This window comes from Sparus aurata, chromosome 18 (genome assembly GCF_900880675.1).
Source record: "Sparus aurata chromosome 18, fSpaAur1.1, whole genome shotgun sequence".
NCBI lineage: Eukaryota > Metazoa > Chordata > Actinopteri > Spariformes > Sparidae > Sparus > Sparus aurata.
In genome coordinates this window covers 30952309-30974393 of record NC_044204.1, presented here as the reverse complement: position 1 = coordinate 30974393, position 22085 = coordinate 30952309, and the positions used below count along the sequence as shown (strand labels likewise).

Here is a 22085-nt window from a genome sequence, read left to right as displayed (position 1 = left end):
AAGAATGGCTGTGTAGGTGTGTGTCTTGGCGCCTGCTGCGGTGTGTGTCGACAAATCTATCTCTCGCTCCGCATTTTCGTCACTCTCTGTCTGTGGCTGTTCTCAGGCTGTACCCCTCCAGTGTACACTATGTCCACACTGCGGGAGCGAAGCTCTGAAACTTTAATGCTAATTGATCCCAGTGAAGAAGTGTGGACACAGGTGTGTTGCCGCAGGCCCTGGCTCTGACATGGATGCCAAGGGATTCTGGGTAACCGTGGGGCTTATAGGGCCAGAGCAGAAAGTGCCACAAACCAGGGCACAGGTGACCTACTTCTATTCTAATCAGCACAGGTTTGATGTGCACAGTGTAGGTGTGTGTGCATGTGTCTGCATGTGCGTGTGTGTGTGTATGTGCACCACTCAGAGGCAAAAGTATAATGGGCCTTTTCAGCCAACTAGTACCAGACAGGAAGGGGCCCCAGGAAGTAAGTCTGAAACTAAAAGTTAATTCAGTGCGTTTATGTCTGCGTTTAAACTTCACCTCGAGAACAATAAAGATTAGGAACATTAGACTAGCAGAAACAAAAGCTACCGAAACAACAGTAAGACGGTTCCTCTTCCCAAAATGTGCCTTTAAAAGCTCCTGTGGTGGAAAAGGACCGCGAGATAAGATATGAGAGAGCTCACAGTGTAATGCTCCTGTATGTGCGTGCGCACGTTTCAGTCATGTACTATATGTGTGTTAGCTCTTCAACAAGTATGGTAATGGTGAGCCTTTGAGCCCCAGGAAAACCCACATCTAAATCAGACTCAAGCTGCTGTGTAACTCCCAGATTTTCGCTCTAAGTTTGCAGTCCTGATTGTGTTGGTGCGGGTGGGCGGGCTGCATGTGTCTGTGAGCGTGTGCGTTGGTCTGGATGGAAAAGAGACTTAGCGCTGCCAAGACGCAGGTGTGCGGATTAGGTGTGATCCCTTCTCATATTCTCAGTAGTATATCTTATTTGATGGCTTTCCTGCCATGTAAATCTTATCAAAAACTAGCTAACAATAGCACCGCGTTGACAGACGCCCAAGCATCTGGCGAGCCAACGCTCTGAATGTTCAAACTGCTGTGAACAACCTGTCTTCAGAAAGAGAGAAAAGAAGTAGTAAGGAAACGCGGAGGCGGGGGTGGGGGAGTTTGTGTGTGCTTGCGTGTAGGTATTTGTGTTTTTTGTGTGTTCGTTCGTGAAAGAGACGAGAGGGAAAGAAGAGGAAGAGGGGGGGAGGAAAGCGCATGTTGATAGCCTCATAAATCATGAAACAGATAGTGCTGTATCTTAACCAGTGTTGAGCCAGGTGATGGCATGATGATGATCTGAACGCGCCTCTGAGTCTCCTGTTTCAGCTACCTCCATTGCTCGCTCACTCTGCTCGAAGATAGAGAAGGATAGGAAGAAGGAGAGAGGGAGAGAAATAACTTTGGCCGGTACAGGGCCCCATTAAATTGTGATGAGTGGCCTCGGTGAGGGGCTCTGTGTACAGCACTTTATTCAGGAACGATCACTTATTTATAGGTGTTGGAATTGTGTTGTTTGCTTGTTTTATTGAAAACCTTGTGGGTAAAGTGGCGGCGGGCCGCCTGGCATGTGAGCGCCACGTCTCTGGAGGGCATCCCTGCAGAAAAATCTTCCTCCTTGATGAATAAGTGAAGGGGACAGATGCATTTTTCATTCACACAGAATCCATTGTCGCTTGAGATGTCTGGTCGGTGGTGTGTGTGTAGTCAACCTGCAGGCGGTAAAAAAAAAAAACACATAAAAACCCACCTCGTAGACACAAACGCACAAACGCAGGATGTATATTCACCAAAATCACACATGCATGCAAGAACACACCCACATGCGCCGTCGAAGCTGTGGCTACCATGGAGCTCTGATAGACAATGACTGTCAGATGGTGTTAAGAAAGATAGATTAATTAGTGTTTACACTACCACAAGGCTCCAAGTGAGGTTATCAGTCACGGCACACACACATCGAGCACCTGTTTAGAGAGGTGAGTTGAATTAAATCATCTTTCTCTTGAAGTTTATTTTTTTTCAGATTTGACAGTAAAGTTAATTTCTTGTGAGAAGGAAATAACAAAAAAAAAAAAAAAAGAAGATGTTTGCAATGATTTGATTTAAAAGTTACAGAAGTGTTTTCACTTCTGCTGCTATTCTAGACCTTCTGTCTATATGTTCTGGTCTACCAACTCCACTTTAAGCCTTGTACGCCAAAACTCACGCTGACAGTCGCACAGGCGAGGCACAAGCAAAAACATGAAGGTAGCAAAGTGTAGCCCATCACAGGAAGGGGTTGTGGTGTTTTGTGTACATGAGGGAGCATCTCTCAGTATGAATGATTTATATTAAAAGAGAAAAGTGAAAAGTCTTTTCTGGAAGCACACCCACCCTGTACCCGACACACACACACACACACACCCTTCCCCCAAGCGAACAGAGGGGAGCATCTTCAGATGGCCAAATGGGTCTGATGGTGATGGCGTGGAGGAAGAGAGCGAGGCTGCTCGCTTGCGAAGCCTTCTATGATCTCCTCCACCACTCTCAATGCGCGCTGGGACACATCAAAAAGGGAATTAATAAATAACACACAACACCATGTTTTATTAACGTGGGTAAGGCATCAGTGGCGAGGGGTCCTAGAGATTCCTGAGATTCGATGGCGGCTCGGATTGTAGCTGGGAAAATCTCGTAGCAGCCGTCTAACAAGTTGCCGTTTCTTATTTTTGATTTTCTGTTTTTTCGAGGAAGTCCTCATCGAGCTCGGTCATCAGAGACAAAAAAGTAAACTGCGGTCTGAACTGTATCCCTGACTTCTACATCTGAACCACGTCGACTTGTAAATAGATTACATAATGATCACTGTGTGTTACAGCATGTTTGTGAGAATCAGATGAAGCAATGGTTATTTATTAATGCAGTGTGAACAGCTTAAACTCCCGGCTGTACTCTTGCATCTGTCATTTTGTCTTACTCACTCTATATATGTACAGTATGCATATACGTATTGATTCATTACGCAATTTGAAAACTCAGTCGTCAACACCTGCCATGAATATGCACAGTGCCGGGTGATTATTTTACTGCTACTAAGACATAAGGAAATTGACTACTTACATTATTAATTAATCTGTTTTGTTTCGTTTTTCATTGAAGCTGTACGAAGCGTTTCAGCTGATTCCTCGGGGTTCCCGCGGGGTTTTAAAAAGTCTTGAAAGCATTGAATTTATGAATTTGGAAATAATACCTTAAAAAGACTTGAAAAAGTCTTGAATTTTGATATCTGGGTCTTAAATGTTGTGCTGTATGTAACTTCTCCGTATCCAATTTCTCGTCAAAAGTTTCATTTGTCAACCACTATTATTTTGATCAAATAACGTAAATAAAGAGCGGCGAAACCATAGACTGTATGGGCGGAACCAATAATTACGAACGCAACGCAGCCCCGGAGAAATTGCTCAGAGCACGTCACTGAAGATCTACTTCCATCACCGCCGTGTTTCCTCCAGCTAACGTTTGCCAGCTAGTTGCTCCTGCTGCCGCTCCTGCTACGACCGCAGCTAACGTTAGGGGCCGTCCAGACGGGTGAAAACGATCTTTTTTTCTCCGTCTTCCTCCTCGGAATCGTTTCAAGAATATTTGCGTCCTCACAGATCCACTGAAAACGACCGAAAACGCTGTAGTTCATATTCCAGGCCTATAGGTGGCGCTTGACAGTCACCAAAAACGGAGAAGAAGACAAGGAGCATGCGCAGAAAGCTTGCGCGCTGTAAACACATAGACATATGTGTAAACAGACAGTAGACGGAGAAACCGAACACAAGAAGAAGATGAAAATGGCTAGTTCAAGGAAACCAGAATCGTTTGTGTGGACCGGTAATGAGGTCGAACTGCTGCTGCGACTCGCACTCAACTACAAGACGAGTAAGTTGCAAGAAAGGCTCAATATCTTCTGCGCACGAACACAAGCATGTAGTCCGCCATTGCTGTTGTTGTTATGAGACGTCGCGGGGTTCAGAGGTCCGAGGCTAGAGGTCGAGGGGTGGGGCGATGGCGTCAACGTTTCGGAAAGTATGCGGATTCGCCGTCCACATGAAAACGGGAGGGCTGCGTTTTTGGATTTTTCCACCCTGAGACCCGGTTTCAAAAAAGTGCATTTTCAGGATCCGTGTGGACGGTCGGCCAAAACGATGCAATACATAGCGTTTTCGTCTGAAAGCAGAGGTGTTGTCGACTCTTCACACCATCGCCAAACACCAGTCCTACAATGGAAACGAAGGTAATAGCCGATGGGGCGCGAGGTGACACCCCCTCATCCCTTACATACCCACAGATTTCTTTCTTTCTTTCTTTATTTATTTATTTAATTTAACCAGTAAATCACATTAAGACATCTCTTTTGAGTACTGTGGACGTCTTTTGTTTGTTGAATAAATGAACACTCTGAAATTCAAGGATTTCATTCTTCTTTGCCGGTAGGGCCGTGAAATAGGCAGAGAAATGGGTATTAATTTTTTATATGAATGGTCTTAAAAAGTCTTAAATTTAACTTGAAGAAACCTGTAGGAACCCTGCTTCCTGTCCATTTTTGATCCCCTCCATCCTCTAGAAGTTAAGCACCTGCGCGACTCCTCTGTTGTTTTTTCGAGGCAGTTCTCTTTGCCTCTTTCTTGTCCTCGGTTGTATAAAACCAGGAGTGTTAGAATTGTAGGTAAACAGGAGGATCATGATCTGCGGTCTGAGCAGGTAGGACAACCTCTGCATGGAGTTCTCTGTCCTGATTGGATGAGAAAAAAATGTCTTTTCTCCTTTTTCTTCATGAACAGGGGGAGGAAAGACATGAGTTACTGACCAAGCACTCTTGGATCAAAACTTGCATCTTATTATTGCTAATTTGGAGTAACACTCCAAAAATAATCTAAATATTCAATTTGTAATTATGTCAGGAAACAGTGAGCAGCTGCAAATCTGCAAAATCGTGAAGCTGGAGCAATCAAACGTTTAGCAAATGACTCAGATGATTTGATTGTCAGGATTGTCTATCGATCGCATCATCAATTTATCTACTAATTGTTTCAGCACTACAATGCAGTGTAACAGTAAGAAAAGAGAGTGATGGACAGTGCTTCCCTGCGTTGTTTACCCGGATTGACAAACATGCTGCGGATTCTTATAAAAAGAATCACCTCTGGGTGCTGATCTTCTTTACCAACTCTGCGGTTTTGACAGGAATCCAACACTATTCCTAGAGATGCTACTTTAGCTATATTTTTGTTTACAGCGAGGGGGTTGTACTGCTTCCTTAACATGGCACAAACAGGTGTTTGTTTCGGTAACCCCCCTCTTGGAGCGAATGCAGGGTGTTTTTATAGCCCGGCTTGTTTTATAAGTATTAATACTGTCGAGCGAGATGCCGAGATTCGGCTTGTCAGGTATTATCTCCACATCGCAAATGGATTTAACGTATGTGTGCGTGCGTTTGTGTGACTGTAAGTGCGCGCACGTTCGTGTGTGTTTGCGCGTCTTATTGTGCGCATGTGCTGCCAAACTTATTTGTGTTCCTGAGTGTGTGTCTGAGCTTTATGCACCTGCGAAGCGGGTGTTTGTGTGTCATCTCGAGCGCACTGTGAAGGTGTCATTGTGGAGCCGAGGCCCTGTAAGCTGTCAGACTGTGAGAGATGCTGCACCTCTAAAGGGCATGCTTTCTGGGCCTTTCCTGTCTATTATAAGCCCTGCAACACTCATCAAGGCTGTTGCAGTGCACCCCCATGTCCCTCAAGCAGCCACGGAGAAAAGCCACCTTTCTAACTAGGAGAGCCCTTGCCTCTAAAACTCACATACCCTTGTCTTCCCATTTTGACATGATAAACGCAAGCAGCAGTAATGAGGCGTCGGGTTGTCAGGGCCTCCATTTTGTTTTTCTCAAATCTGAGTAGACGCTAAGAATCCTACCCGCTCTCCATCTTGAGACACCCGGCCCCCTATCCACTCCGAGCCCCAGCTCCATGCCAGTGTCGGGGGTTAACACCTCGTGGCATCCTCGCATCATCTTTTTATTCGCGCCCTTTAATTCACACTCCAAGCCAATCTTGAATCCCGCGTCGGGAATGACTCATAACACACAGGCTTTTATGATAAAACTCATGAGTGCTAGAACTGAAGGTGGTGCTAGCGCTGCAGCTAAGATAGACTGCACCGACGCTAGCCAAAGATTGAGACGTGTCGCTATCTCGCCATCTGTAACAGTCACGCCTGGCGTCGTCAGAAACAGATCGCCTTGATACCAGCCACATCAAATCTCCAGTTTGCCAAGCAAATAGAATAAAACAATCTATCGATCTTGCCCCACCTCCCCGTGTATCAACACAATCCATCTGTGTTTATCAGGCTATCTGGCTTCCTATCTTTTGTTGTCTGCAGGCAGGCATTCTTTTCTTTTCTTCCTTTTATTCTCTTCCTTCCTCCACCCACATTTGTTTGGTGATCCATCAGCCTATTTACCTTATCATGCTGCCAAACCATCCATTTACGCTCCCATCTGTCTGTCAAACTATATCTTAGCTTCCATTTGTCTAACTATCTCTCTGTTTACTCGTTCACCTGTCAATCATGTGGCTTGCCTTGGCTGCCGCAGGTACCAGCACTCATCTGGCTGATACTGTCTCTGACCCCGTTGGCTAAGATTATTGGATAATGTAATTAGATTCCTATCACTTCATCTAAAGTTTTTACATTGTGTTAACCACAGCGCTATGTAATTATAGTTATACAGTTATGCCTGATGACACAAGCCTATATATATATATATCGACGGGGGTTGAAATATCTCGATAATAGAAGGGTGACCTAGACTGATGTGCAGTGCGGAGTGTTGTTTGCTAGTTAAGATGTCAAAAATTCAAGTTTAGACTGTGTTCTGCACACAACATGTGATCTAGATAGCTCCCTGCACAGAATCCAAAAGGAAGCAGGTCACCGCTTTGGCTCGGTCCAGTTCAGATCCGGCCTCAGCGGAGCAAGCCAGGCACTGATGTCCATGTAGTCAGGGGGTCTGGCCTCCCACAGAGGCCCAATCAGTCTTATAGGGTCAGTGACTGGCCCCCCTAGGCAGCAGAGTGCCTTGGCCTGATGGATTACTCTCTCTCCTGGCTCAGGCCTGTGAATACGCGGGCCTCGGCTACAGGCCCCATCTGTGCTCTCCATGGCTTCTGCATGCCTTGTGGTCATAGTCTCAGGCTGCTGGTGGAGCCCCAAATCAAAATCTTCAGTGTTGTGTGTATATTCCGACACCGCACAGAGCCCTCGAACAGGGCTCTCGTAGTGATGATCTTATCAAGTTATCACACACATCTTATTGACTTATCAAAATATGTAACGCCATTATTTCTGCCGAGCCCAATACAGCCTGTTGTTAGAGACCGTTTTATTTTCGTTTTATTGCATTTATGTTTTATTCAGGATAATTAAATTTTTGTTTCATATTCCAATTCCAGTGTCTGAATATTATTATTAAAGAGACATTTTGAAGCTCTTTTAATTTAAAATAAAGTGTCTTGTAATGGGGTGATCTATGACGACTGCACTATGTACTTTAGTGAGTGGGTCGGATCACAGCGTTACATATATGTTTCCTTCAACACATAACATTGTTATTATGTAGTTAGCTCTGTTTGTAGTTGGCACCGAATTGTTACAGACCTGGGATTTATATTTACGACAGTGCTGTTGTATTCAGAAGCTGTAGAGGACGCTAAAAGCCAACATCTACATAACAGTGCCTTAAACGTTAAGTGCTCTTTGAGTGGCTTTTTTAGTGCTATTAACTTATTGTTACATTATTGACTTAAAGTAGTATTAAAATAACTATACTATCATTTATTGGAGTAATATTTCAGCAAGACCATTGCAGGCCGAACCTCCACATTTAAAATGCTTGAGAGAAAAGTATACTACTGTTTTGATGCCCTCAATCCAGGTTGCATTCGCTGCTTTTTCTTTCCCTCATGATTTTTTTTTTTTTTTTTTATATATTTCCTGTCGATCACACAAGGCTGGTGATGTACAGATTCATTATGAGGTTTAAATGCAGTGGAAATGCTCCACTTGCTGTGCTGTACACAATGTACTGCACCATCCTAACACCCCTGGACTTCTGAGCTCCGCTGTACGCTCCAGCGCTGTTCCAGAGTGAGGAGATAATATCAAAGTAAAGTAAACTCAAACTGCAGGCAAACAGGTGGGCGACGCCGAGCAGTTTTTGGGGAGTTTACTCTCGAGGATATTTGTTTTCTTTTATGGTTATACTTAGGTTGAAGCCTGCCTCCTGAAACTTGACTGCTGTGAGGACAATCATGAATGGGAGTTTTGCCTCAGGCACTGATCGATCGCAAAAGTGTTTTCATATAACTGTTCATTTGGGCCGTGTGTGCCTCTGCTGCATCCCAGAATGCCGAGAGGCATTGTTCCGTGACTGAGGAATCAAGTCCAGCGGAGATATTTAAGGAGATTTCTGAACCTGAGGGGCCCAATGAGCGAGCGGTGCTGGCAGTAGTGCGTCGGGCTTGTTGTTTTCAATCAGGAATGTAGCATATGTTAGCCAAGCTTCAAAAAGAGCATTGTTTTATTGTTTTACATTACCACATAGAGCTCGAAGTGCATATACGAGACCTCAGGTTTACGCACAAAAGCCACCCACAAACTTTCCTTCTCTCCTGCAGTTTTGTCCCTGGTAGAAACCTGTCAAAGCTCACCCACCGAGGAGATGAACTGGTACTTTTCATCCCTCCTAAGAGAAGCATTTCAATATGAAACTCTGCAGTGATTTCCTTCCTCTCCTGAAACATATTTTGTGCCAAGCAGTCAGGAGGCATTACTCTCAGGCCGAGCTCCTTTTCAGCGCGGTTGTTGAGCGGTAGTGAATGTGCGCACATTATGTGCCGAGTGTATGTGGAAGCATGATAGAGAAATAGGCTGCATTTAGGCACAGTGTTTGACAATAAAAGCACTACAAGGAGAGATGGGGGAGAGAGGAAAAAAAAAAAAGGGTAATCACGGCTGTAGCAAGAAAATCGTCCCTAACTCCAGTTTTTTGAGTGACGGTGCACGGCCCACTTTTTTGTCAAAGGGACTTTTTGGAAAGTAAATGGAATCCGGTGATGGAGAGTCGTGAGAGGCTGCTGGGGGAAAGAATGGCTGCATTCACCATCGGGGTCAGTCGCCAGCACTGCCGAGCATGCACGTCACACTACCCGCCGAGATAGAGTGGCGATAGAAGCACGGGAAGATTAACCACATCCCCGCGCTGTCAAACCTGATTGCATGTGTTATGACCACCGTGCTCTCTGCGAACCTCTCCTCGTTACGGTTTATCTCAACAGACTGTCAGTTAAACTCACTCTGCCTCTGACACTGTACACAAACTGTCAAGCAGGAACGTCACCTTTGTACGCGCGCAGGCCTAATCTGAAAACTGTGAGATTCAGTGTCCATTCTCGAGTTAAGAGTTTTCGCTGCTTGTGTTTAGATTGCTTTCCGTGCTTCCTGGGTGTTTAGAAATCACAAGTGGTGGGCCTTGTTGTAGTAAACATTGGAGGTAATGTCTGTAATAAGAGGGGATTAGAATGGGAACGGCAGAAGAGGGCAAGAGAAGGAAATTGAAAAAGAGAAAAAAGGCGAGACAGAAGGGAGAGATGGCGTGTATTAGCTGTGTGCGAGTGGGAGAATTTCAGTATCTTGCCTCAGCGTGTTTATCCCGGCCTGTCTAAGGCATTTCCCTCTCTCATGCCAGTCCGATCGCCTCTGCCTGCTCCGGCATGCTGAGAAAACACACCAAAACACATCAAGCACCAGATTGCAGCCCCCCTTCGCTCTCAGATCCCCTGACATTTGTACACTCCCCTCATTGAGGTGCCCACAGGTAATACACAATGCGGTGTTTTGACTCTGAGGATCACAGATGTGTCCTCTATCAGTCATGTTCAGTAGACTCTGATTGAAAGTAACATGTTTACCACCCGGGGAGTTTTTGAAAGTCACTCTAGGACGTATAAGTAATCAAAAAGTGAAAATGTAGGTGAGGTGAGAGAAACTGAATATAGCAATATGGTAAATTACATTAAAAAAAATATGCTTTGAAGAAAATAAAGTGGTGTTCAATGACGGAGAACTAATCTGCTCAGATTTAAAAATTCCTATGAAGTCAAAATCGCCTTTTAAGTGTTTTTTTCACACATGTCGTGCTCTATATCTCACCTAGATGATAGTATAAGGCCCAATAGTGGCAAAAAAGCCATTCTGTAGGTCATTTTAATGGTATTATATGTTGTTTTTTTATTCCAGGAAAAGCTGTGTTGTTTTATGAGTAAAGCTCAGGACCGGACCTCACGGCTTACTGTACAACAGCATAACTTTTCTATAAAAAACCTCAATTTTTATAACTGTATTCAGTGATTCAGGTGAAACTGGGTCATGTTTTATGGAGAAAACATTTTGCTGGTTTCCAGTCTGCTGGCCTCGGGCTGTACTGCCTTGAGCCACTCTGAACAGATAACCCGACTTGTTGCAAAAGTAACTGCTAACAAATGTTCTGATAACCAATTGCTTCTTAATGCACACCTCCTGACGGGGGCTGTGGGCGGCCTCCAAGAGCGATGATGAACGGTAGTTACAGCCCTGAGGTGATTAATGGAGTTTCCTGGTTGACGGATGCTGATAGCTTTGTTGTTAAAGTGAGCGCTAACTGCCGTTAAATGTAACGTTAGCTGTCATTAGCTACGGTTAGCTCGGTTACAAAACTTGCACTGCGTGTCTGCACAGTGTTAACACCTTTTGTGAGTGAAAATGCACTCCATAATGCCTTAAAATATTTAAAACAGATGAAAATTAGATTTAAAAATGTCCAATCCAAAATTCATGCCAAAAGGAATTGATTTTGAAAAAACCTTTTACGATGCAACCATTGCGTAGTTCAACAACAGCTGCTTGGTTTCCTATGTTCATTTTGATTTTAACCTACTCAGACCTCCGTGTTTTTGTCACCTGAAGGAGGATGGCATTTTGTTTTGTTTGCTTTTTGTTTTGGTTTTTATTAGATTTTCAGTAACAGAGAAAGACACCAAACAATAAGCCAAGCATGTAGAGTGCAGTAGCTGAAAGACAACGTGTTTTGCCTGTAGCCCTTTAATCCCCCACCATGCCTCAGTGTGTATATCGTTCAGCTAGTTGTTATAAATCAATGACTGACTTGTAGCATCAGATAAAAAAGGGGTCACTGACGCTCTTTTCTTCTCCGACCCGCCATCCCGTCGCCCTTCCCCCCGTTCCTTTTCTCCAGCTCTCCACTACTGAACTCATCTTTTCTTCCCCCCTTTGCACTATCCCCCTCCCCCCCCCCCCCCCCCCCCCCCCTCCCCTCCCTCTCCTCCCCTGCTCCACGTTTGGGGTGATTACTCTTACCGGTGAACGAGGGGCTGTGTTTGCCGCGACTGTAGTTTTGCGATACCCGGCCCATAACTTTCAGCAGGAAGAAATAGCTTCTCTCCCTCTGCATCCCATTTATACACCATATCTTGTTCCTGTGTAGGGAGTTCCATTACTCTGTAGCTTGGAGGCTGGCAGAGGGGAAAGCGGAAAGAGGGGGGGGGGGCAGAGAGGGAGGTGGAGGAGATGAAAAGAGGTGATAGAAGGTTGCGGCTGTTGCTGTTGCTGTTGATGCAGACGCTCTCCCCCTCCGACACAGAAGCAAACACAACGTGCGGAAGTGCAGCGAGCAGAGATCTAATCACCTTTATTATGTTTTATCTCATCAAAATATGAAGTGCGGAGCGACGCCGGCGAGAGAATTAGACAAAGGCGGTGACACGTCAGAGAAATCCATGCTCACTTGTTTAGCAGAAAAAAAGACAGCGAGCGCTTCAGAGTAGCTGCAGCTCCAGTCCTGCCTCGTGATGCATCCTGTTTCTGGATGCTATTTACACACATGATTGGTGATTATGTGAACCTGACCTCGTTATCGTGGCCTTGATGAATATGCCCACCGTGTTTAGATGTAGGCCTCGAGTCTGATTATACCCAGACGATCTTCATCTAACATGGCATAATCCCTCCAAAAAAAAAAAAAAAAGGCTTCCTGTTTATACTGGCCACCGAGAGGTAATTCCTCAACGTACGCTTAAAGCGTTTGATAGATGACTGGCAGCTTTTTCCCTTTTTCTTGCGGATCACAGAGCCTTATCATGATGTAATTCCACGTAATTAGCCGAAGATGACAGTAACACAAAAGTCATTATGATATTTAATCTCTTTTGGGTGGGGGGGGGGGGGGGAATCCACCGGGGAAAGTGCGGCTCCGTCGTCTATCATAACGCAAAGCGACATCTCACTGGAGGCCCTCCAAACAAGTCGGGAGAAGGTTGGAGTTTACTGCGCCGGCTTAAGGCCTCTGCTTTAGCTGTTTAGTAATCTTGGCGTCCTCCCCTCCTCCCATTACCCTTGTCTTATTCAGAGCCTCTCCCTTGTGGCAGGGATCATCATGATATACACGCAAGGATACGCTTGTGTGTGTTAGAAACAGAGGGGGTGTGTGTGCGCGCAATTTCCTCAAAGCGGTGCACTGTGCCGTTTCCCCGTGGCCCCGCTTGAACACTTAAGCAACAATGTATTTCCTCCTGTGTGTGTTTGTGTGTGTGTGTGGAAGAGATAGTGTGTGAATTTGTGCGCGTGTGTGTGTGTGTGTGTCAGTGACTCCCCCCCCTCCATCTGCACACCCTCATCGAAATCCTCGGTGCATTTAGTAACAATTTTAGAGAAACGTTGCCAGCCAGCATTTAATTAAGTTCTGGTATGCCAGCATCTCCCCGCTGTAACGTGGAATTACCTGCTTTTTCTTTTTGTCAAATCTCTTCTCCCTGTTCCTCGTGCTCCTCTGTGTCGCGCCTACTGTAACTTGGAAAGACGCCGCCTCTGGGAGAAGCAGGTAAAGAAGCCATCAAAAAAAACAAATGCACGTAGAAAAGAGTCGCAATCAGCGCTCCGAAGAAAAACCCGTAGAGTTTGTCTTTTGTGTGGATCTCTCCTCCTATCCCCCCAGTCTCACTTTGGTTCCCCTTCTCTGCCTGTCTGTGTGTGTGTGTGCTTGAAGAATTCAATTCAGTAGAGGCTAGTAGTAATGTTTCTCTCCCAGTAGAAATGGCTGCTGTTTGTTCAATTGTTGTGATAGATTGATGTGGGGTGGGAAAGGATGGGCTTTTATGCACCTGAAGATAGGAACAGAAAAGTCTTTATGAGAAGCCAATAGCTCTCCGCTCAAGGATCTTCTGATGGGAGATGCGTTTTGCTGGAAATTCCTCCCGTTTTTTCCGGCGAAGTCTTCGACGAAAGCTTTCCCATGTAAACAGGCAATTGGGGCAAGACGCAATTACGCCCAAAGGGACGCTTTCTTTTTCTTGTCATTCCGTGAAAAGGCAGCCTACTCTTTGACACTGTTCCTGTAGGGATTCACACCAGGGATCTGCATTGTTTTCACTTTACACAGCATATAAAATGGCTGCCGCTTAAGACAAGAAAGCCAACAAGTGTGTGCTCTTGTTAAGTGCACAGTGCTCATGTTAGTATCCATACACCTGTACTGTGAATCAATACCAAGGTCAACCATAAGTACATGTATTGGTGAGGAGAGCTGATAGGAGGGTGGAGGCAGGAGCCCTGTTTGGTAGGAACACAACGGACCGATTATACAAACCACAGACACATTTGAAAGACATTCTTGACAAATAATGGTTACTTACTCATATCAGATTATTTTTCTCCTTTTAAAAGAGAACTGTCACAGTCACGTGTTAAGACTCAAAGTGTAAAACTTTACCTACGCCTCGATTTCAATTCTCCGTGGTCAAGTTTAATAATATGTAATATGCAACGACAGGCTAGACTTTCAAAATAAAGTCTACACGGTCAAGTTATCAATAAGAAATACATGTGTGGTTCGACTTTCAAAATAAAGGCCTTGTGGTCAAGTGTTCAATAATATGTAACATGCAACATCAAGTTAGACTTTCAAAATAAAGGTTCAGTAGTGTGCAATAATAGGCAATACACAACGCCTGGTTAGACTTTCAAAATAAAGGCTCTGTGGTCAGGTTTACAATGAGACGTTATACACAGCTTCAGGTTAGACGTTCAAAATAAAGCTTGCTGACAAACCGTTTACATAGTATGTAGAATTTTACATTAGCGATGTTGTATAATTTAAGACTCCTAAACTACTTTGTTGGGTTTAGGAGAAGATCATACTCAGGGTTAAAGTAACTCCACTCAGGTAACTTAAGTGACCTAAGTTATGTCACTTTCTTACTTTCTTACATAAATTATAAACAGATCATTCTTGACTCTTGGTCACAAAACGGGACATGAACTCCAAATAAGTCCTGTGAATGACCCTCCCAACCACCCAGTGACTTAACTACTGCGGTAGAGGGGCGCATCAAGGAGTGACGCTAGAGAGGCAACTACAGCGCCAAACTTAGAAGCGTAGGTTCAGTGACCAGGCTGCTGTATTTGACATGTTAGGAATGAGACCAGACTGGTCCATGCAACCGAAGAAGTAATAGTAGAATCTTTACAATGTGAGAAAATGCAAAGCATCATCAAAATGATCTATGTTGCTGTAAAGACTGTGAGTTGTGATAGAAAGATAGAGTTTTTTTTTATCATCACACAAAGCCCTTGTTCCATTGAACATGAGAAACCGTTTTTAAAGGTTGGTTTTAATGGTGGTTATTCTGTGTATAGTGTTTATATCGTGATTGAATTGTGTACGTTGTCGTGCTCGACTGGAAGAAATAGTGCAGTCCTGATTCAGTCCCTCCAGCAGTTGTGATTTTTATAGGTCTGTTTGTGGATTGCTCCCATTTGTCTTCTATGATTTAACTTGTTTTTTCCAATTTATGTATTTATTTATTTTTTTTGTTTCGTCTTCCCTTTGATCCTTCCCCGCCGTCTTTTTTCCCATCCTATTTACAGTAATAGATGTAACCCAAGATGACCCCACATTAGAGACAAAGCGCCTCTATTCTCCCAGCTCGGATTTTAATGCTCCTCTGATAGACTGAGGGGTAAAGGGGACTGCTTGCAGAGAAATGAGGTCGCAGCAATTGGGCTTGCAAATGACTGACAAGGACGGATTTTGTTTGAGCTGCTTTTTTTTTTTTTTTTTTTTTGGAATTCTGTCCTCGTTTTTTTTTGCGTACTATTGATGAGTTTGAAAGGAGGGAGGTTGTGTAAGTCCTGTTTACAGACTGAAGCACCTGTGGACGTGGAAATGAGTGCATGGCTAAGCGGTGATGATGTTTTTCGGACACGCTGCTCGAACATGTTAGCTTTAACGATCGCCTAATGCGTATGGATGTATGTTAAACTGAAAGAAGAAGAAGAAGAAGAAGAAGAGGATGCAGAGCCTTTTCCTTCCTCTCTCCATTCTCTCCTTGCCTCTTTCTCCATATCTCCTCCTGTGCACCATCTGCATTGTGCTTTGTGTCCAATCTGAAGGAGTGCTCTCTGTTCTCCACTGTGAGGCTGGGAAACTGTGTCTGTGTGTGTGTGTGTGTGTGTGTGTGTGTGTGTCACATTTTTGTGTATGTGTTCCCAGCCATCACAGTCACTCTCAGCTCATTACCTGACATGATGGATGGAGAGGGTGCCATTAAACAACGCCCAGCCCGGGACGCCTGGCACCCTACAGCTGGCACTGAGTAATGGGCATAGTGGCGGCGGCACGCTTGGAAACACCGGGGAGTCCTGTGTGGGTGTGCCTGCAGTCATCTCCGTGGCTATGCTTCCTGGTTCTGTCCGGCCTCCACCTGCCACCTGGCTGCCCGGTGGATGCCATGGGCATTTCTGGGCAGACATGGTTGGATAGCATGGGAGGCAGTGTTTGTATGACTCTGTCACAGAACTGGCAAGTGAGGGAAAAAAAAAAAACTCAAAAGCGATACTGGCTCTGCTTCCTGACATCAGACGCCGCAGTAAAACGCCGAGTGCCACCGATCCCCAGGTGTTTGAGCCACTTTAAACTTCGGATTTACCTTTATCTGCATTCCTATTAGAAGGTTTTGACAAAAGTTGGGCGCCCTGACGTCTCGGCTCTCGCAGAACCCTCCCGATTGACTGTAGAACACAAACAAGTTGTTCTTTGTCCCTCTGCGACCTGGATGTAATGTACATGCCGTCTTATCATTCTCCTGCCTCCCCTTTGTTTTTCCCGTTTGTGTGTGCGCCCGCATGTGCGCATTTACTTTGTCTCCTGTGCGATGCTGCATCTGATGCGAGAATAGTCGAGGGGCTCTTGAGTGGAAGCCTGGATCAGGAGCTGAATGGAGTTACTATGACACCAGACACAAGCACCTCAACTCCAGCAGCTTCTTCTGTTTCTCCGTCCTCCCCTGCTGCTCGACTCTCAATCAGCCTGGATTTGCTTCATGTTGTTTCTTCTCCCCTCTCTCCGTCTCCTTTCTCTGCCTCGCTTGGTTTCCCTATACAGCCTTTCATTTAGTCGAGCTCTTGCGTGCCAGTATGGATCAATGTAACAACACATTTTTCTTGTTCTTTCTCAGTCTCACTTTTTTTTTTCTGCTTCTTTGTCGTCTCTTTCTCATCCGAACAGACAACCGCCGTGCAGTCCTGGAAAGGTCTCGTTCGCGCCACAACGCAAATCACCAACCTCGATGATCAGCCGCGCCTACCACAAGACGCTAGATAAGTGCCAAAGAGGCCTGCGAGGTGGAGACCAGGAAGACAACTGACGGAGGGGTGGACCACCCCTAACACACATGAGAAATTACTCATACACACATACACGTACACACACACATACACAGCATCACGTAAGGAACAAAAAAAAAAAAGCCTAAAGGATCCACACAGAGCTGGAGAGTCTACAGAACACCATACACAGACATTTTCAAATTGTTGGTTCGACGCCTTACATATTTATTCAATACTTCCTTGTCACACTCGACGTTCATGTCCTGTCTAGATGGTTCATAAAAAGCAAAAAAAAAAAAATAATAATAATAATAATCACATGTTTAAGGCTGCTGCAGTTTGAAACGAAAAGGTTTTTTCCTGACTTGATTCAGAGCCTTCTACTCGTCAGCACACCACAGTTCACACGCAGGTCCGATTTTTACATGAAACAGCATGGAGCGTGTCGGAGAACAGACATTCTGCCGAGATGGACTGCGCCATAGTGAATGCACGTCATCCTGGAAAACACACCATACACAGTGTATACAACAAAGGGGAAGCAGGGCCAGCTCGCCCTTAAACGGTGTTGGCGAGCCCAAGACCTGCTGAACGGCGAACTCTTAACGAAAGAGGGGAAGAGGGAGTGGTTGCTTAAAGAATGTTTGGCTTTTTGTGCCTCCTCCCCTCCTTCGGTCAACATCAAGAGTCCACACGGATCATTTTTAATTTCATTTCACATCCCACAAAAGCCACGAGAGCCGAGGCCTCTGTCGGCGCCGATATTTCACAGCATGTGACTCATGGATCTTAAAACTGTAATCTCCATTTTGACAGGATGTTTTGTTTGTATTTTTTTTTTTTAGTTTTTCTCGGTTGTGTAATATCTAACCAATGCCTCGGGGGTGCTGATCTCTGTCCCAAGGTCGCTTCTGCTGTTAACATGAGAGACTGACACATTTCTAAATGCATATAACTGCCTAGAGGAGCGAACATGACCCGCTGACCTTTCCTGCGGTCACACAGGTTTTCAGTGGGGGAGGCTCGATTATACAAGGGTATGAGAATGTTTTTAATATTAATCGGTTTCATTGTTTGTGTCTTGTTCTATATGAAGGCGCCCCTGAAAAAAAAGTCGAGAAAATCGCATCTGTTTTGGAGATTAGCTGGAAAAGTTCGCTTCGTATTCCCACAGCAGGTTTTTTCGATTGATTTTTTTCAAATAACAAATAAATAAATAAAAAAAAATACAAGGTCTGCAGGATAACCAAGACATTCAGTGTTACCGGAGCACATTTTGTTCCAACAGACGTGTGTATTAAATATAAACAGGGCTAAGCAGCTTTAAAAAAATCCACAGCTGAGATTCCAATGGATACATTTATATTATAGAACAAAAAATGTTTTTTTTAGGCTTATCTGAACCACAGGAGATATTTTATTCATTCATTTAAAAATAAAAAAAATAAAAAACGTTTGGGAAAGAAGCAATCTGCTGAGGGAATCCAGTGAATCAGACACTAAAACCTATTAAAAGATTCTGCTTCCTGGTGGGATCTGCCGAAATACTTAACATCGTTTTCCCAATAACACTTCTCGGATGAAGCATTCTGCATCCACACAAACACCTGACCGCTCGGTGTTCCTGTACAAAATAGTTGCAGCCCCTCTGTTCAGATTCGCTCCTCCCGTTGGGTCCCGGCGTCGCACAGCTTCTTCACGTGAACGATTTATTCATATATTCATGCCCGGGGCGGCCCTGTCCCCACACTGCCCCTTAACTGTAAGCAGATGCCACTAAAAAACAACAGTTGAATCCACAAAGAGAGCGGGCACGGCCGGAATAATCGACTGAGGGGGCACAGAAGACAAGATGACGCTTGTCTTAGCAAGTGAGTCTCGGAGCGCCTTCAAATTCCCCAGCACTAATGTCGTAAGTGACTCTCTCACCAAAACACAAGTCACCTTTCGTAATACCATAACTCCGCTTTAGGCCTTTGTGTGTTTGTGTGTGGGGCGAGTGTGTGCTTGTGCTTGTGTGTGTTAGTGTGTGTGCGCCATGCCAGCTCAGTAATCGGAACAGGAACCCGGGCAAAATAGGATTCCGTGTGCTTGACTCCTGGGCTGAATAGATGGAGATTTTTCATTTAAACAATCTGCCAGTGCAGCTTGTGATGTGTCTGTTTCATGATGCCTCCCTCTCCCAGCTTGCATGCCTCCGAAAAATGCAATTTTACACATCATCTCGGCTCAAGGTGCATCCACAATGCTCCGAGAAGTCTGAATATTTAAGAAGACAATAACGCTCCTCTGAATATAAGGTTTTTTTTCGAGCAGTCGCACAGAGAGAGCGCAGAGAATGAGGTTTCCGCATAAGGGATTCTGCACAGATAGGAGTTTTTAAGGATGCGTTGTGTACAGCAGATAGAGACGTGCCATCAAAGGCAGTGATTTCCTCTTTCTAATCGCGACTGATCCTTTCGTCCTCGGCGCCACCACGCCTGTACAGTTCAAAGTACTTAACAGGACCCCTTTTTTAAAAATACGAGTTCTCCATCAACGCCAACGTCTCCCGTGATGCTCGGTGTGTTTTTTCACCTGCTGATTGGATACCGTACGCGCCAAAAACATCCAGTGGTTTGTCGATGATAATTCCAATGTCTATTTTTCCTTATGGCTAATTTGATTTAATTCATTATTTAATCGATACTTTGTTTTTGTTCACATGTGCCAACAGAACACACAGTTCTCACCATACAATGACAGAAAGTTCCTGTTTTTTTTTATTTTTGTTTTGTATATCAAAGGGAGTACAGGTCTCTTTTTGTCAGAGTATAGAAAAGATTGTACAGACGTAAGAACTTCTTGTTTTTTTTTTTTTTGTAATTCTAGCCATCGTTTAATGAACAGTGATCCCGTTAAGAACTGTCATTCCAAGTAGGAGATTTTGATGTGATTACAAAATGATAGTCATGTGGTATTTGTTCTCTGAAACATTCAAACATCTTTTGGAAGATGTCATTCATTTGACGTTAAAAAAAAAAAAAAGAAACTAACACAAAAAAACTTTTGTCATGATGCCATCGTAGAACGTGGTGAGCTAAAAGCTACGGTGTTCGCCATTGTAGAAGTTCCAGATCGCCCATCTTTTCCAGGCAACACTGATCGGTCGTGGTTTCTGAGGGTTTTGTTTAGTTATTTCCCGTTTTATTTTGAAGGTCTCTCCTCATGCGTCATGTTTTGCTTTTCCCTCGTATTTCATTTGTCTGCTCCGTTTCCCCATCGTCAGCCGTGTGGCTCCTGTGTTCCTCGTGTTCCCTGTGCTTCTTTGTTTGTACTTCATTTACTTTTTGTTTTTTATTTTTTGATTTTGTTGCTTGGACTTTGTATTTTGGTATTTTGGATTTCACTTTTCAATGTGGACATCAGCTTTTTGTTTTCACCTGCCTGCCTTTGTTTTTTTTCTTTTTTTTTTTTGGTTTATTTAATAGGGACAGATACAGATCATGTGGGTTGTACAACAATCCAACAGAAAGCATCATTTTTGCATGTCTTGTGTTTGGATCCCTTTTAACCTGGACAGTACGAACAGAGCAATACCAACACAGCAAAAAAAAAAAAATCTCTGGTGGAGGAGTTCAAGGAGTTCCGCTACACTTTTGAGTGTTTGCAGTCAGCCGTCAAAAGCTCTTTAGCAATTAGAACGCAGGTTTAAAAAGGGCAGAGAGAAGTGAAAAGCAAAACCTGACACATGAGGAGAGAACAAAATCAAACAGGAACTAACTAAACCAAAAAACTCAAACCATGACATGATCACCTCAGACATTATGAATAGAATAAATGCACTGTAAAACTTTAAATGGCTGAAAACGTTTAAAAAAAAGTTCTAATATTTTTTCTTAATATAAGCAACTACAGCGACGACAACTCTCAGTTGTAAGGGAAAACTTCTACAATGACAACATTCCTCATCGTCCCTGTAAAAAGTGATTGTCGTATTTCTCCCTCATTCCATCGTTTAGGATAATCAGACTGATGTGTTTTTTATAGGGAATAGCCGGAGAGTCTCAGGTCGAAGCGCCTGAGCTGTTCCATCATCTTAGCGTGAGAAGAAAAAAAAAAAAAAACAGCCCGCGTGTTGCTCGGGCCCATCATCCCATTTGTCTTTTAGATTGTGACTAACAAACCCCGAAAACCCCTATGATATGACTTGTGCTCATGGTAATTGTGAAAAGAACGAGGAGGCAGGGGTATGAAGGATTTATCAGAAACTGTCAAGGTGCCATTATGGTGGTGATTGGTGGTAATTCAAAAAGAAAAAAAAGTTTGTAACTCACACTCACTGACTGTGCACTTTACCTCACACGATCTACTGCTCAGGCGGAGAGAGAGAGAAAAAAAAAAAAGAGAGTTGTTTGAAATGTTTGATTACGACTTCGCCACTAACAGAGTGAACTATTTGCAAAGTATTTCTCTCGGCAAACAGTTCCAGCTGCCACATATCCACTTCTTTTCCCGCTTCGTTAGCGCTTGCTATTGATTTTTCTAGGAAGGCCGATCGTGGCTGAATCAACAAGCGGGCGCTCATAGCTGTTGACAAACCCTGTCCGACCGTGATGTGTAAGCTGCCATATCCCTGCCTACCTTCCCTCGTTGTCATCGAGTATGTTTTATTGTCTTAAGAAACATTTATATTTGTAACATTTTAAGTTTATTTGTATCTTTAAGAACATGAAAAAAACAAAATGGTTATGCACACTGTCCTTCCATAGGCTATGTAATGGATTATGATACTAAATAATAACCACTTTGTTATATAAACTGATTTCTGAAAGATACCGTTTGTCTCTTTGTCCTTCTTTCATTCACACGTCAGAAGTACTGAAACGTTTTTCTTATCAAAGGGTCCTTTTCACCTTTTTTGTTTTTTCACCACTCGGGGTCTTAAAAATTACATCCTCCGTGTACTTTGTGGCGGCGCAGAAGATACCTGCCCCGCGCTGACTTATGGACAGGGATTACAGAGAGCTCTAGGTGTTAGCGCATGATGAATGGGACAGCTCCTACCTATAAAAGCAACATATTTGGACCTTGGTGTCCCCGCTGCTTTATCTTCCGCAGTGTCAAAGGCAAAGTGATAATGCTGTCATGTCCAACGGCAGCTTAGGGAAATTACAACAGAGTTAGAGAATACATACACAGAAAGAAATTGCCCTTTTTAATCATTTTTTTTTCCCCCCAGACCTTAAAATCTCCCCGGTGACCGCGCGTTTCGGAGGACAAGGTGAGGAGAAATCCAATAATTTTGTTGTGATTTGATCGC

General features: G+C 44.1%; 1 protein-coding gene across 3 annotated transcripts in view; it reads left to right on the top strand.

The window, feature by feature from the left end:
- The window catches only part of diaph2 (diaphanous-related formin 2), a 395371-nt gene extending 375575 nt beyond the window's left edge, over positions 1–19796 (top strand). For all 3 annotated transcript variants that reach the window (XM_030396391.1, XM_030396392.1, XM_030396393.1), the window contains one exon: positions 16683–19796. In XM_030396391.1, the coding sequence (XP_030252251.1) occupies positions 16683–16747 (65 nt within the window). In that variant the 3' untranslated portion in view covers positions 16748–19796. The remainder of the gene's footprint in view (positions 1–16682) is intronic.
- Positions 19797–22085: the final 2289 nt, after the last annotated feature.